At 29.7% G+C, this 17,711-nt stretch overlaps 1 protein-coding gene across 1 annotated transcript in view; it reads left to right on the top strand.

Moving 5' to 3' along the window:
- The window catches only part of LOC122520880 (max-interacting protein 1-like), a 106,929-nt gene that overhangs the window by 33,359 nt on the left and 55,859 nt on the right, over positions 1-17,711 (top strand). Inside the window, exons 2-3 of the mRNA XM_043641198.1 lie at positions 4,076-4,190; positions 12,925-13,309. Of these exons, the coding sequence (XP_043497133.1) occupies positions 4,076-4,190; positions 12,925-13,309 (500 nt within the window). The remainder of the gene's footprint in view (positions 1-4,075; positions 4,191-12,924; positions 13,310-17,711) is intronic.

Consider the following 17,711-nt stretch of genomic DNA (forward strand, 5'->3'; position numbering starts at 1 on the left):
TGAGAGTGAATGAAATCAACAAATCGTACAGATGATTCATTTTACAATTATAATATAATTGTCTAATAAATTTATAAAATATTTTTAGTATTTTAGTATTAGTATTTTATTATTATATATTATTTAGTATTAGTATTAATTAATTAGTATTAATATTTTATATATTATTTAGTATTAGTATTTTATTTGTAGTATTTTATAGTAAGATTTTAGTATTTGATAGTTCAAATATTCATAGTGGAAAGTATAGATTAATTCGATCGAGGAATTGATCATTATTGTCACGATCAGATTATCTCAATATTGAAAATAAATTTCTAAGGAAGTCGCGGATAAATGACTCGGTTTTTTATTCTCTTTTTTTTTTTGAAATGTTACCTAGCGAAAGGATTCGAGATGAGATCGATAACATTTCTAATACTCGTTGAACATTGTTGCGAACTCATATTCCTTACTAATACTATTACTATCGTTACTGTTACTACTACTACTACTACTACTATTACTACTGCTATTATTACATAATTCAAATGTGTATAGATCGCACGATTTCATTGATTTTTAGTAATATATAATAATAATGATGATAATAATAATGAAGTTTATCGGATTTATCTTGAAAAAATTATTTAGCCAATTTTTAACAATTTTTTTTTGTTTCTTAATAACAAATACATTCTATAAAATGTAATCGTTTGTACATATTTCATTTTAACATTCATCTTCTATTACATAACACACACATGCATACGAGTCTCATATATTAATTTAACCAGAAAAAAAAAGATAATAATTATACATTAAACGGTTAGTTTATGTTTAGATTCGAATAAAAATAGTTATTCGGTATTTGACAAATTTCTTTTTACTTTTTTATTTATTTTTATAAATTTATTATTTATCTTTATTTATTATTTATCTCTTTACTTTTTTATTTATTATATTTTATACAAATTTCTTTTTATTTTTTTTATTTTTCCTAAAAGTTTCAAAGTTCACGATAATATTTACGTATTCACCCCATCACCTTGCGGATAATAACTTTCGATATCGCATCGATTATTATGCAAGATAACTCGCGTCGATCGGGTTAATAAAAAAATAAGAAGAAGAAGAAGAAGCAAAAAAAAAACTAAAAAGTGAAATTTAGAAAGAAGGTCGTTTGGTTTGTTTTGATGGAGAGGGGGAGGAGAAAAGTGTCGACGTTTGTATACGGCGGGTGAGGGGGGAGGTACAGTTCAATGCTCGCCATTTAATTTCATAATAATTCGCGACCTGGCTTCGAATTACGAGAAACTTTCTCGCCATCTGCTTTTCGCATCACGTACTCGCGATGAATGGACCAGAAGGTTACCCACTATCGCGAACCTGCTTGTAGTAGTTTAGTAGTAGTAGTAGTTTATGTGTGTGTGTGTGTGTGTTAGTGTTCTACGAAAAGGAACGAACGAACAGCTTCTGATGCGAGGAACTCTGGGAATGGGAGGATGGAGATAGGAATACCAGATAAAATCCCAAACCACTTTTATATATATATTCGTATATTATACATTTGTATGTATATTTGTATGAGAGAATGTGTGCGCGCGTGCTCTTTCTTCTCTATGCGAAGAATTCACGTGACTTCGTGAATCTTATGGTTGAAAAAGATTGTTGTTCGAGAAAGAGAGAAAGAGAGAGATGTTATTACCCTTATACGTTATCCGTCTCTCTCTCCTTTCTTTTTTTCTTTTTCATATGGGGTGAAAAAAAAAAGGAGAACGGAAGGTGGTAAAAAAGTTGCGGAAAAAGCGATAAGATCCGGATTATCGCGACGATCACGGACCATTAGTCGAACGAATCGTCCTTTTATTCACCACCACTACTATCTATTTATCTAGCTATCTATCTATCTATCTATCTGTTTATTTTTTTCTCTTTTTCGTTATCCTTCACGGTTTCGCGATAAATGCAGCCGGAATATGGCAAACGTACGAAAATTATGTATGTATTCCTATTTCTTTTATATATGTGTATTTATGTATTTATGTGTGTTGGTAAGGTACATCAAGGTTTATGTTAGGATTTTCAAATATACGCTATTTATCTCAAAAGCGTTTAAAAATTGTAACTTTTATAAAATATCTCTTCGAGTTCTCGTATTATTCTCGTTAATAATTAAATGGAAAATTATATATTTTGTATATTTAGATTAACGTGATTTATTTGAAATATATTTTTGTTTGAAGATAATTTATTTCTCTTCTAATATCAGAGAAATCTGTGATATCAGTAATTAAAGCGGAAAAATATTATATATATAGATATTATTTTGTAAATTAAAATTAAATCGTTATCTTTGAAGTATACATAATTTTGTTTGAAGATAATTTATTTCATTTCTAGTATCGCGGATATTTGTTATCGGTAATTAAATGGAAAAAAAAAATGAGATATATTTATATATATATATATATATATATTTCTTTTGTTAAAATAAAAATTAAGGCATTTTTTCTTTCGAAGTATACATATCTTTGTTTAAAGATAATTTATTCTCCCGTTTCCAGTATAACACAGAAATCTTGTTTGTTTATTCGAGAATATATAATTTGAATTTAACGTTCGTAACAGAGAGATTTATCGATTTATTTGGATCAAAACATTCGAATATCATTTTTATCTTCCTATCTTCATCTCTCTCTCTCTTTTTATATCTTTTTTAGTTTCTTTTCCTTCCAAGTTTTTCGTAAAAAAGATCCACTCGTGTATCTATTATCGTGCGCAAGAGCTTCGACCATTAGTCGAATGAGAATCCCTTTGAATACAATAAATATATTCGGAATAGGAAAAGAAATATTCACGCGAACGGTGTTCCGGAATAATTCTGCACCTTCCTTTCCTTTATTCTCTTTTTCTCTTTCTCTCTCTCTTTCAGAGTGAATCCTGGCTTCGATATCGGTTATAAATGGACGACGTTTTATATCTACGTTTTGGTCTACGATAAATTTCCGTCGAGTCGACAAAACGCTGACGGAACGAGGGGGTGGGGTGGGGTGGTGCGGGGGTGGGGTGGGGTTGGGGGGCAATGCTGGCACAGAAAGAAGGAAAAATGCTTCGGTTCGTTTCGATATATACTCTGCGCGAACCTTTCTCGTATATACGTAACATGCATTATGTGTATTATAATACGTGTCTCCTTTTTTTTTTTTGAAGAAAGAAGACAAATTTCTAAACAAAATTATTTTTTCCTTTCTTCTATTTCTTCTATTTGTTCTTTTTTTTTTGTTTTTTTTTGTTTTGTATTTATTCATCTCGATCACGCATATTTTTTTTCCCCCTTCTTTCTTCTTCTTGTTATAGACGAAATTTATGTTAAGCGCAGTTGCAACGAGGTACTTGGTTTTTTTTTTTTTTTTTTTTTTTTTTTTTTTTTTTTTTTTCGTACAAAATATTTATAAGCTATGTTGTAATATGATTTGTTAGTAGTTAAATTATTAATTGTCGCGTAAAGTATTTTTATTTTAATGATATACGAAAGTTGTGGGTTAGTTTCGTCGTTAGTGCACAATCTGTTATAAGAAAAGAATTTTATTTATATTTAACGAAGTAATTTATTTGTAATAATAATTATAATTATTTTTTGTATATTCAATACATTAAATGCAATAATATATGTAATATTATTGTAATAATAAATATAATAATAATAAATATAATATATATAATATATATAATATATATAATAATAAATATAATATAATAATAATAATAATTTGTATAATAATATAGTTTTAGATAAATCAATTAGAAAATTCAATTATATTACATGATTATACATAATTTTTTTTTTTTCATTAAAATGAAATCAATTCTATTTTTAACAAGGAAAGAACTTTTTTATGTACAAAATGAAATAGATATAAATTTTAAAAAAGAATAAAAAAAGAAAAATGCAAACAAAATTTGATTATCGATCATCGATCATCGATGAATTTTATTATTAATAAATTTAATAATTATATTAAATTATTAAGTATTAAAAACCAAGAAAATTTCGATGATAATTATAATCGGGGAATTTGATTTTGTGTTACAGGAGAGCCCATCTAAGAAATTGTCTCGAAAAGCTGAAGATGTTAGTACCGTTGGGTCCAGAAACTTCGAGGCACACTACGTTAGGCCTCTTGACCAAGGCCAAACGTTTTATCAAAGTGAGTAATTACAATTAACATATGAATCGTTTATTTTGAAAATGGTGTAAGTCTGTTTTGTGTTGTTTCGAAAAATTAAAAATTTAGCATATTAGTCAATTGAACAATATAAATATAATAATATTAATATATTTTTTTATTAATTAATTATTTTAATTAATAAAATAATTAATAATTAATTATTTTAATATTAATATATTTTATTATTAATTAAATATTTTTAATATATTTATATTAAAAATATAAATATAATAATAATAATTATGTCAAATCTGGCAATGTTTTCTATTAATTTATCATGATACGTAATATGATTAATATAAATTTGTTTTTAAGTAAATTTCACTAAAATAATATATATTTACGGACTGTAAATGAACTCACACCATTTTCATAATTAGTCAATTGTAAAAATCATTTAATTTCAATTATGAACAATTTTAAATATCGATTAAAATATATTTTGTATTAATTCGATTTTGTTTGTAAATAATAACAAGAGATAAAATAAGAGTAGTATATTTTTAACGTTTATTATAATTATATATTGTTAAATTTAACATATAAAATATTGACAGACGGATTTTCCTCTACGTTTATTCATTAATTGAATTGAAATTATTTTACTCGACATTTTTGTTTAAGTAAAAATAAAATATTTTTAACCGCGCAAGTCTGTGGAAATTGGACATAAATCAACTTTTATAATCAATCGCTAACGTAATTTCTTTTATCGATCAATTCTCATTTGAACGAAACATTGATATTTTTAAAGATATTAAATATTAACACTAGTTATAAATAAAAAAGTTTACGCTAAAGTTAATCACAAATTATGTGATATATCATTTAAAAAAAAATAAAAGAAAAATAGATTTACCCCATGTGCAAAATAAACGGTCCATATAATATTAGTATACATTTTTTTGTAAAACAAAACTGTCAATAAATGAGAGGGGTGGTGGGGGGGGTTCGTGCCACGTGTCTCCTCGGTCCATTTAATCGCGATCCTCAGTCTCGTAAAGCAACAAAATAAAATGAACAAACGATAATAAAAATAAAATATAAAAAAAAAGGAAAAAAAAGAGAAAGAGAAAGAAACGAAAAATAGAAAATAGTAGAGGTAAGTTTCTCAGTTCTTTTTCTCTGGTTTATGACGATCACAGAAACAGTTCCGGGTGGTCACGCTTGAAATCCATAGATACAAAGTCGTGCCTCGGTAAAACTTCACTACGAGGATAAAGACTGTTGGTGGCGGGTGGAGTGGGAGGTGGGGGAGGGAGGGTTTAGATGGAGGTGGTCGTTTGAATATTTCATGGAGACTTCTACGAAGTCGCGTTTTGTAAGAAGAGAAAAGAGAGAGAGAGAGAAAGAGATAGAAGGAAGGAAGGAAGAAAGAAAGAAAGAAAGAAGAGAAAAAGTGTAAGGGAAGGATAAAGAAAAAAGAGAAAAAAAAATAAGAAAAAAAAAGAAAGAAAAAAAAAAGAAGCATCGCGGTTGTGTCAGTAGAAAAAAAGGGGGTGGTGGAATGGTTGGAAAGGGGGTTGGGTTGGGTTTGGTTGGGTTTGAGAAGAACGCCCGGCAGAAAGGCGAGTCGGTATAATTAGCAAGAAAGATGGCGGAAAAGATGTCTACCGAGTGTGAAAAGAATTGCGGTCGAGCATGGTCCTCTCGTTCGTTTCAAAGTTTTCTCTTTCTCTCTCTCTTTTTGACATCTTGGACTGTAAAAAGGAAACGAATTTCGAGGAATCGAATCGAATTGTAAACGTCAAACGACGACTATGACGAAGGATAAAAGTATCTTAGATTATATGTTTTTTTTTAGCGCATTTATCTAATTGTAAGGTGCAACAACAATTGCAGGAATAAAATTTGTTAAATCGAATCACAATCTAATTCGAATAGATTTCTTTTTTTATATCTTACAGTACTTTTTTTTTGTTTTTCTCTTATATTTTATATATTATTATTATTATTAATTTTTTATTGAGAAGATTTAGCTACGGTTAAATATAAGAATGATCTAATTTCGGTTGGTTTATATTATTATATATTTTCTAATTCTTCGTTTAGAATTTTTTTTTCTCGCGTATATGATTTATAGCAAAAGGTTAATCTAATTCCTTTATTAAAAAAATTTCTTTGTTTATTTTATATTAAAAGATTATTCGTATAAAATAAAATATTCAATTTTTTGTGAGCGTATGTTCGAAGGAAAACAGTTTACTTGATTTCTATTCATTTTATGTATTAAGGATTATACTTACATGTTCTTAATCCATTTATGCAGAGGGATTATATTATTTTTATTTTTCGAGATATATTTAAAAGAAAAAAATCAAGAAGAAAAAGGAAAACAAAATAGTTTCATAGATATATTAATCCAGATATCATGCTGAATTGTTTAACAGTGAGATAAAAATGAATCAATAAACAAACACGCACAAACACACACACACACACACTCAGAGGGTGCAATAAATTTTTATAACGAAATTAATCATAAAACTAAATAATATATTTGTCATCGTATCCTCTCACGAATTAAATTCATTTAAGTGATTAATCTACGACCGAAAAAAAAAACAAAATAGAAATAGGAACAAAAAGAAAAAAAAAATAATCGTAGGATATTTCACGAAAGGTATTATGAGTTATCGACGAGCGTGAAAATTTAAATTTCGCTGTTAGGATGGGGGTGAAAGCGAGTCTAATAGGGAAGGTCGAGAGTAATCGTATTTTCCATAGCTATGTCATGCACCGTGTAGAAGAGAAAACTACGGGAAGGGGAGGGAATGAGAAAGAAAGAGATAGATAGATAGATAAATAAATAGATAGATACATAGATAGAGATAGGGATAAAGATACACGAAGGTAACAGAGCAGCAACATTTTCTACGTATACATGCGTGCAACCCTTAGAAACATTTACACATATACAGATGACAGATATACAAGTATACGATAAACGCATATACATATGTATATATATATATATATATATATATATGTGTGTGTGTGTGTAATACATAGAGTGGTATATATATGGGTTAGAAACTCCCACGCAAAGCGTGCACGAACAACCAAACGATGGATACGCACAACTGCACGTACTACCTCTGCAAACCAGCCTCGTGTGTGGATAGGAAGTGGTTAGTTGAAGAGAGGAGAAGAGAAGAGAGGAGAGGAGAGGAGAGAAGAGAAGAGAAAGCGTGTACACACGCGGCTTACGCGTGTACGCCATTGTTCCGACGCTCTGTAATTTACTAACTACGCGTCCATTATGCGTCGGCACTCTCTGTTTGTCTCGACACCTTTACATCCCCCTTTTTCCGTATATTTCCCTTCATTTTTGTCTAGCTTTTATTTTTTTTTTCTTCCTCTCTCTTTCTCTCTCTTCTTCATTTTATAGATTTGTTTCTTTTTCTTCGTTTTATATTAGTTTGGTTGAATTAATTCCGTTTATTAACACTTTTGAATGATATGAACGCATATATGCGTCCAATTGTTTTATTCGTTAATCATTTTATAAATAATCAAAATACTAGATTCGTAATCTTCGAATGTATCTATCAATCTTTTCTTTTTCTTTTTTCTTTTTGAAGTTATACTTCTTTTGGCGCGTTTGGGAAAATGTAATGGGAGTGATTTTTTCCGAGCGTATGTAAAAACGACACCATGAAGTTTGTCGGTATTTATGACGCCCGGCAAAACGATTTCAAGTTTACGGCATGAAGTTGTTGTCTTTCTCTTCTTTCTCCCATTTTTTCTCAAGCGGGTGGGTCACCCATCCAAATACTAATTGTACTCAGCGCTGCTTTACTTAAATGATCGAGCGGGAAGAAGTTCTATCACTGCGCCATGACAGTTGACGCATAAATTAATTCGATATATTTCCCTTATATTTAGTGTGGACTGATATCTATATTTTGATATTTTCTTTTTCTTTTTTTTATTCTTTCTATATATATATAATAATTATTATTCTTTTTTTAAGTTATTTTTTTCTTTGAAGTTTTTTTTTGAAGTTATTTTTGAGGTTATTGAGGTTATGTTCGTTTTGGTACGACAAAGAAGTATAACTTCTTACGTGCGTACATAAGTACACACACCAGTTTTTTTATTCTTTCTTATATATGTAATATATCGATCGATTGAAAATATGTTTCATTTCTTTTTTTTTTAAAGTTATTTTTGAGGTTATTGAGGTTATATTTGTTTTGGTACGCAAAAGAAGTATAACTTCTTAAGTGCGTACATAAGTACACACACCAGTTTTTTTAATTCAGATCGTCAACTCGATCCGATCGAAAGAAAACAAAAAAATGGAACAGAACCGTTCCCCTCCCACACTCCACTCCTTCCTTCCCTACGTATTTAGTCTCATTCACAGTCTTTTCCACTTTTTCTTCTTCCCTGTTCTCATTATCGGCATCCTCCCCTCCACCCCCTACCCCTGCCTGCCCTTTTTCCATCCGTTTCTTCGTGGTGGAAGATCGTAGGTCGAATAATTCCAGACGTTGTTAGTTTTTCCGTGCTTTTGCTTTTTTTCCCTTTTTCTTTTTCTTTTTCTTTTTCTTTTTTTTTTATTCCAAGAAAAGTTCGTTACAATGTAATAACATTTTCTACTATATGCATTCCCGTATGCTCACTACTACTACTTTGTACGCGTACACGTACGTACGCGGTGCAATACTTACGCGTTTCTTTTGTTTTTTTTTGTTTTTAGAAAGAAAAAAATTCATTAGAGATAAAAGAGGGAAGAGAAAATACGAAAAAGGGGGGAGTTGTGAGGTGTATGATCGTCGTATCTTGTGCTTTCGAAAAAATAGTGTCGATCCTCTTTCTCTACACACACACACACACACACACACTCTTCATTTCTCTCGTTTCGTCTCTTTTAAGTTCAACCGACAAAGTAAAAAGCAAGAGAGAAATAAAAAGACAAAAAGAAGAGAGAGAGAGGGAGAGAGAGAGAGATAAAAAAAGAAAGAAAGAAAGTTGTTATTTTCTCCATAGTAAAAAAAGAAAGAAAGAAACAAACAAACAAACAAACAAACAAACAAACAAAAAGAAAAGGGGTGTAGAATGTTCATTACCTAATGCGATGCTCGCGTACACGCACGACTCGTTGCTTTTCGCGAGATTCACTCGTTTATAGGTTACTTCGTGCATTTTCTATCTTTCTTTCTTTCTTTCTTTCTTTCCCTTTCCTCTCTTTTCTATTTTTTTCCTCTTTTTTTTTAAGAAATTCGTGCAAAACAGAGTGAGAGTGAGAGAAAGAAAGAAAAAAAAAATAAAGAAAGTAAGGATGAAGGGACACACGTGTCTATCATCACGCATGCACGCACTCATGCACGCGTGCACGCGCGCGCACGTATTATTTCCAAGCGGCCATTCGTCTTCGGCATTCTTTTCTTCCTCAGCCCGGTTGGTTCGTTGTTGGTTGGTTGGTTGGTTGATTGGTTGGTTAGTTGGTTTGTTTGATTATTTAGTTGGTTAGTTGGTAGTTTGGTTGGTTGTTTGGTTGTTTGGTTAGTTGGTTGGTGGCTGAGTTTCTCGTCGTTGGTTTAACGGGTACGAAATATGAAGACAAGGGCCGCCAAATTTTTGTGATTAAGGAGATGAAGAAATTCGTTTTTCTAGGCAGGTGTTCGTGCAAAAGTGGTTTGTTATAAAAATGCGTGGATTAATATGCCATATAATGTTTAAGTCTATCTTTTTTTTTATTTCTCTTTCTTTTTTCTATTTCATTTTTTTACTTGCTTCTTCTTCCCACCCCTCCCTTACTTTTTCAATTTTAAAGGAAAGGTTTTGGGGTTCGATAATGATAACAATTTCGAGATTTATACCTTTATGCGTTTTATGTTATTTTTTTTTATGGAATATTAACGTTGCACCTGTATTACTTTTTGTAAAAAAGTAATACAGTAAATTATTAAAAAATTAATACAGTAAATTTATATAAAAAAAAAATATTTTGTTAAAAAAAGAACAATTAGAATATACGTATTCGATGATGTATTTATACGCGATATATTTTTATTTCTTTTTTTTTTTAATTGTATTGTACCAGAAAAAAATATATTATTTTTATTGGTCATTAAATGTTATCGATAAAAGAAACATATTATCAATAAGAAGAGATTTTACTAGACAATTATTTTCTACCGTTTATATTTATATTATATTTTCAAACAATAATATCTTCTTCGTATAATGAATATATATATAATGTCTTAAATTATTATTCTCTTAATGATAATAGGAAGACGTAGGAAAAAATGAGATTCTTGTCAGTCCTTGCATTTCTTAAATGCAGTATTACAACCATTTATGAGCTATTCAAGAAGCAGTAAGCTTATTTGTAAGCTTACTAAGTACCCAGGTTGGCATTTCGTAACCTCTTGAAATGTATGCAATAATAAAATAATAATTATTGTTATTTCTATGATGGAAATAATAATTTAATAAAATAATAGGGGTAGGAAGGGGGTTACATTTTCTAGAAGCAAACCGTACTTTATTCAGTCGTATTTATTAAAATGCATTACTTTGTATATAAAAAGATATATTTCTTTAGAGGTAGAAAAAATGTATTTGAAATAAAATATGCTAAAGATTTCGTTTAATTTTTATAACAAATAATGCTTCATTATACATTATTATTACTATTATTATTATTATTATTACTTTCATTGTAAGTATAACTCACAAAGAATCTTTTGTTTGTTTTTTTTAGAGAAACACGCACACACACTACATACACACGATAAAGTTACGATAAAAGCACGCGTTTGTTATATAAAACAAAATTCTATAGAACACAACTAATACGCATTAGTTGTTTTAAATACGATTAAAAGAAATTATTTGTAGATAAGTGTGCGTGTCTTTAGAATTCAAAACGAAACAAAAAATTAGAAGTATACGTAACTCGTATAAATAATTATTTTCGTCTAAATAATATTAATACGAAAATTATATATTTATATATAATATATAATATATTTCTGTATATATAAATAATTATTTTCTTAGTTAAAGATAATAAATATATATATACATACTTATATACGAATAAAAATATGTTTTTAAAGAAAATTTAACGAGCACACGCGTATCAATTACAAATAAATCCTTACATTTAAAAAATCGTCGAACAAATCAGGCACACATCGATTTCTCGTAAATCCGTGGATTGTCAAAAGCGTCGTCATTATCGAAGATACATACATATATGTGTGTGTGTGTGTGTGTAACTTTTGATAGAAGTTGGAAAAGGATGATGGAAAAGAAAAGGGGATGGGGTTAAGGTCGGGGGGGGGGTGTGGCTTGGGGAGAATCGAAGAAGTGGAAGAAGAACATTTCCACGATGGTTCCTGGTCGCTCGTCCGTGTCTTACCACGATCGGGTTTTCCTGGCACGAAGTAGATGGCGGAAGCAAACTCGAGTCCCACTTTTAAGGTCGAACCGAGAGAGAGTTTACGAGGAGACTCAGGTCGGCTCGCTCGCTTTAACCTACCCTTATCTACACTGTAAACCCATATCGAGCAGAATGAAAAGTACCAAGCCAGAGGAACTCTTCCACGACGATTTACACACACACACATACACATACACATCCGTATATACGTGCGCGCATATATATGTGTGTATGTACACTATCTTCTACCACTCGTTCTTCTTATCTGCGATTTGGTGATTCGGTCTTTCACTCTTTCTCTTTTTTATCCCTTCCCCCTTCCCCCTCTCCTGCCCTCCACTACCCTGTTAGTCCTCCACCATCACTCCTACTATCTTTTACCAAATTTATTTTCGTTAAAAGAATTCGTTTTATACATTTTTTCATTACTTTAGTTTAGTTTAGTTTAGTTTAGTTTAGTTTAGTTTAGTTTGGTTTTTGCGTCTTTTAAATAGATATCTTTTCTTAGGTCGGAATTATTTTTCTACGAAGAATATTTTTGTTCTCTCGACTCGAATGAGATGATAAAAAAAGCAACAAAAAAAGTAGAACAGAAGTATTAGGTTGGCAACTAAGTTCTTCCTCTCGCCGTTTTCTTTTCACTTTGTCCAATTTTTACATTCCGCGTGTCGTTAAATGTTTTTGGCCATAATGATTTTGAATCATTCGAAATAGGATGTTTTGTTCTATCGGAATTTATGTTTCGCTTTCTTTTGTTCGTTCCAGTTAATAATTTATATTCTTTTTCATATTATATTTAAATTATTTGATTTAAATGATAAATTTTTTACAAAATTTATTGACAAGCTAATATTTACTTAACGGATAATAATTTTATTATTAATAATAAATTAAACATAAATTAATAATATATATAATATAATTAATATATATATAATATATTAGGGTAAACCAAAAGTTCGTGCTTTTATTGCTTTATAAACAGCATAATCGATTATGTTTTTGTAAAATTTATTTTTAAAAAATTTATTATTTAATTTAATTTTAATTAATTGAATTAATTTGTTAAATTAACAATTATTTAAATTATTTAAATTTAATAAAAATTTTATTTAATTTAAACAACGCATGAACCTTTAGTTAACCCTAACATATATATTTAATTGATATATAATATTGAAACAATTATATATGTATATTCGTAAGACATCGTAAATAAGATTATATAAGGGGAGGGGGCAGGAGGAGGAGGAGGAGGAGATATATGGAAACTAAACTAACTTAAGAGGGTTTGTTAACTTTTGTCAGAGCCTGGAGGAACGTGAACGGAAACATATGGTGCACAAGGAACAACTTTCGCGCGAGCAACGGTTCCTCAGGCGACGATTCGAGCAGCTGACGAGTCAAACGGGGTTGCACGGGCTTCATCAGGGTCTCCATCAAGGTCTCCATCACGAACTCCCCGAACGGCGCGGGCTGAGTTCATCTTCGTCACCGTTGAGCTCTTCGGCACCAAACGCATCCTCTTCCGCTGCAGCCGCGGCTGCAGCTGCCGCTGCTGCTGCTGCACATCTATCATCGAAACGGCGCAGTCTTTCCGAGAGTTCATTCGGCACGGCCTTTTCCACCAGTTCAGCTGATAGCTCAAGGAACTCCGACAGGTTTGCTGGCAGTCCATCCGTCTCGGAGTCCGGTGAGTACTCGACCAGCAAAATTTTTACCCTAATTTTCTTTCTTTCAATTTTTTCTCTCAACATTTTTATCTACACGTGGTCAGTTTTTATATGTGTGTATGTAACCGTCAGTTTTGAGAATATTTTTTCATTCGCAAAATTGATATATTTATATATTGGGTTTGTATATACAACAATTCTATTTCAGAAACGGAAAGAGAATTTTTAATTGATCGTTATGATCTTCTCGTATATTGGGACTTTTTTTTATCTTTATACTGTATACGTTATTTATTTGTAGATAATATTTACAGTAATTTTTTCTATAGAGTTTGAAATAGGTTTAACGAAGTAAGGATATTTAATTTTTATAATATGATTTTTTACTATTTTTGTTGTTGTCATTATTAATAGTTATTTTTAACGATATTTAATTTATATAAATTTGTTTTATAGATAAGACAAATACTTATATAATTGTTCTATTTTATTCGAATCTTTCGAATGTTATTAAAAATATATTAAAAAGACGTTGAATATATTTGTTGAAAGATAATAGATGACATTTTAATGGAATCGAATGAAGGAGTTATTTTGACGAGCTGTTATTAGACGAATATGAGGGTGGATAGAAGAAGGAAAGAAGAAAAAGAAGGGTGTATCATGATTTGACTTGTTTTATTATCAGTATTAATATTTAATTTGTATAAATTTGCCTTAAAAATAAGAAAAATGTAATTTTTCTATTTTATTCGTATCTTTCAAATGTTATCACACAAAGATGTTGAATATATTTCTTAAAAGACAATAGGTGAATGATATTTTAATGGAATCGAATGAAGAAGTTATTTTAACGGGGTGTTGTTAGACGAATATGAGATCGTGAGATTGAATACAAGAAGAAGAAAAAGAAGGGTGCATCATGTTTTTACTTTTTTAATTATTAGTATTAGTATTTATTTTTAACGATCATTTGTATAAATTTGTCTTAAGAGAATAAGACAAATATTTATATAATTTTTCAATTTTATTTTTTTAATACGTTGAATATATTTGTTAAAAGATAATAGGTGTATGATATTTTAATGGAATCGAATGAAGAAGTTATTTTAACGAGGTGTTGTTAGACGAATATGAGATCGTGAGATTGAATACAAGAAGAAGAAAAAGAAGGGTGTATCATGTTTTTACTTTTTTAATTATTAGTATTAGTATTTATTTTTATTACATATATTATATATATTATGTATATATTTTTATAATATATTTAGTATTAGTATTAATTTTTGTCTTAAGAGAATAAGACAAATATTTATATGAGCCGTTTATTTTGAAAGTGGCCTAACTCCATATAACCTTAAATTGAGATATTTAAAGGTTTGCGTTTCAATGCAATTAAAAATATACGTAAAGAATAACAATGAATTATGTTGCTTAAGTGTATCTAAAGGTGTTAATTTACAGTTCCTATTAAAATAATGGCAATTATTAAGTGAATAATATGCGTTTTCTTACCAAGAATGGAGTTAGGCCACTTTCAAAATTAACAACCAGATTCGTTATAAAATTTGAAGGAACCGAAGTCCATTCAACATAATTTAAGATACTTCAAATTGCGAAAAAACAATACTTATTTTATTTTACATATCTTTATAACACTTTAAAAACATAAATTATGCGATTCAAAATAATTTTTACAAACATAAATTACAAAACAATTTTCTACTTATCTACATTTTGTGTATGTGAAAGGGATTTAAAGAAATCATGATGTTCCGGTGGTATATATCGTAATAAGTCAATTATGTCCTTGAATTTTGCGGTTGTAATTTGTCTTATATTTTTATATAGTGGTGTCAATACAATATTTTCGAACTTTCTTGATCTACCCCGACGTGGTATTAAATTCAGGACTTTAAAATTTTGTTCTCATTCATTGATGTCTTATAGAAAATCTTATTCATTTTTGACAAAACGCATCCAACATATTTTTAACCAGTTATTGGTTCTCCGTTAGAATTCTTTACCCTTTTAAAAATTGCGTCTTCTAATAATATTGTTGATACAAAATCTTCTTGTCTCATTTCATGTACAATAAAGTTATTACCTTTCCGACACTTTTTGATAATATTATAATACTCTCGGGGGACAAACAGTAAATTATTTTTTTTTAATGCCATTTCTACCACACCAAAATCTCTACTCCTAATGGAGTTAGGCCACTTTCAAAATAAACGGTTCAGTGATTCAACTAACTCTGAAAACTTATGTGTCCAGAATTACCGTATTTACTCGGAATATAAAAAAATCTTAAATACTTTATTGATAGATAATTTGAAGCTGTACATGTTACCGTGGGTAACCTGGAAAAAATGAAAAATGGAGTTAGGCCACTTTCAGAATAAACGGCTCATATATATTATGTATATATTTTTATAATATATTTAATATTAGTATTAATTTTTGTCTTAAGAGAATAAGACAAATATTTATATAATTTTTCAATTTTATTTGTTTAATACGTTGAATATATTAGTTAAAAGATAATAGGTGAATGATATTTTAATGGAATCGAATGAATGAGTTATTTTGACGAGGTGTTATTAGACGAATATGAGGTCATGAGGGTGGATAGAAGAAGAAGAAGAAAAAGAAAAAGAAGAAGAAGAAGGGTGTATCGTGTTTGTCGATCTCGAAATTTTGCGGCGGTCATGCAAAACGAGTGTAGCTCGTTGCCCTGCCTACCTACCTTCCTTCCTGCTTTTGCTTGCTTGCTTGCCTGTTTGCTTCGTTTTCGGCGCTTCGTTGCTCACTTTGATCGTCGTACCGGGCGCGAATGAGAGTTACACGTCCTTCATACATTTATGCCATATATATATATAGTTCTACACTAGGATGGTGTTTTAAGTGTCGGCGAGTTCTAAAAGGAGACTACTTCTCGAGCATACGACACACACGACCGGATTAGCTGACGTACAGCAAGCATCCCTTCGCTTTGTCACACGTTCCCGAAAGCAGACTGAAAATATACTCTCTTTAAGAAAGAGGACGGGATTTTAATACGTGTGTCTACTTTGCTGTTCTCAACGACTGACTATGAGAATGAAAAAAGAGGCCTTCTTTTTTTTTTCCTTTTTCTTTTCTTTTTTTTGGGGGGATTCTCTATTTAAAATTGAGATTAATTGACACGTCAATTATTCTCGTTTTATTTCGGGTTATCTTTTTATTTCTTTTTCGTTGGAAACTTCTTTTTTTCTTTTTACCGTTCGCGTAGAACACTTTTGTACATTTTTCTTTTATTTTTCTTTTATTTTCGTCTACTCGAATCAATACGATCGACAATTGTAATATTATTTTCTTGTTTGTTTGTTTGTTTGTTTGTTTATTTGTCGTACGTTTTAGTTGCATTCTTTTCGGTTAGTTGTTTTTTTTTCTTTTCTTTTTTTCATCTCGTTTGGATTTATTTAAAGGATAATTTATTTTTTTTTTTATTTATAATTATGTATGTGATACGAATAATCGATAGAAGAATTCTTAGAGGAAAGGAACGTGTTTTGCAAGAATCCATGTGATATCGGAGTGTACTTTTAATTAAAATTTATTAATAAATATTGAAATCTTTAATTGTATGAATTTTTTAATGGGAGATAACGTATCAATGATCGCAGATTATATTACTAAAAATCTTAATTATTTTATTAATCTCGCGTTTATAACACGAAACTTGTCAATTATTATTAACTATTTTTACAGATTATCATAAGAAGAGTATTTTTCAAAGGACCGTTATTTAGACTTTTTATTTCATTATTTCTTAAATGTATAATAAGAAAAAGTAATTAATAAATCACATAATGAAAAAGTCACTTCGCGTTATATTACATACTTGTTATTACAATTACACAATGTATTCGTAACATAGAACTCAATATTTTTATTCTCAATCTTTTCAAAAATAGAACAAAAAAACAATATTTGGATAAAAATTGACGATCAATTCATTATATCACAGTCGAGTTATATAATTGAGCCGTTTATTTTGAAAATGGCCCTAAGCTCGTTTAAAAGTTATTAAACTATAGTCACACGTACCCATCCGTAATTATCTGTCATAAAAAACATTTTATGGAAACGCCATCCCCCTTCTCCCCAAAATGAACAAAATTAGGTCACTTTCAAAAAATAAACGGGTTCAGTAATTAATTAAGTAATCACGATTTAAATATCCATTTGGAATCGTTTATTGGTACAATCTTTCAAAAATAATCGAGTATAAAAAAAGAAAAAGAAAGAAATGTCAAAGTCTTTGTAAAAATGCACTTACTTGCTGCTGTCGGGTGAAATATCATCGAGGAATGTTCGAGTTTAAAAGATACCAAGAAAGACAGACAGAGAGAGTGAGAAGAGAGAGAGAGAGAGAGA

The sequence above is a fragment of the Polistes fuscatus genome, unplaced genomic scaffold (assembly GCF_010416935.1).
Source record: "Polistes fuscatus isolate 324 unplaced genomic scaffold, CU_Pfus_HIC Scaffold4, whole genome shotgun sequence".
NCBI lineage: Eukaryota > Metazoa > Arthropoda > Insecta > Hymenoptera > Vespidae > Polistes > Polistes fuscatus.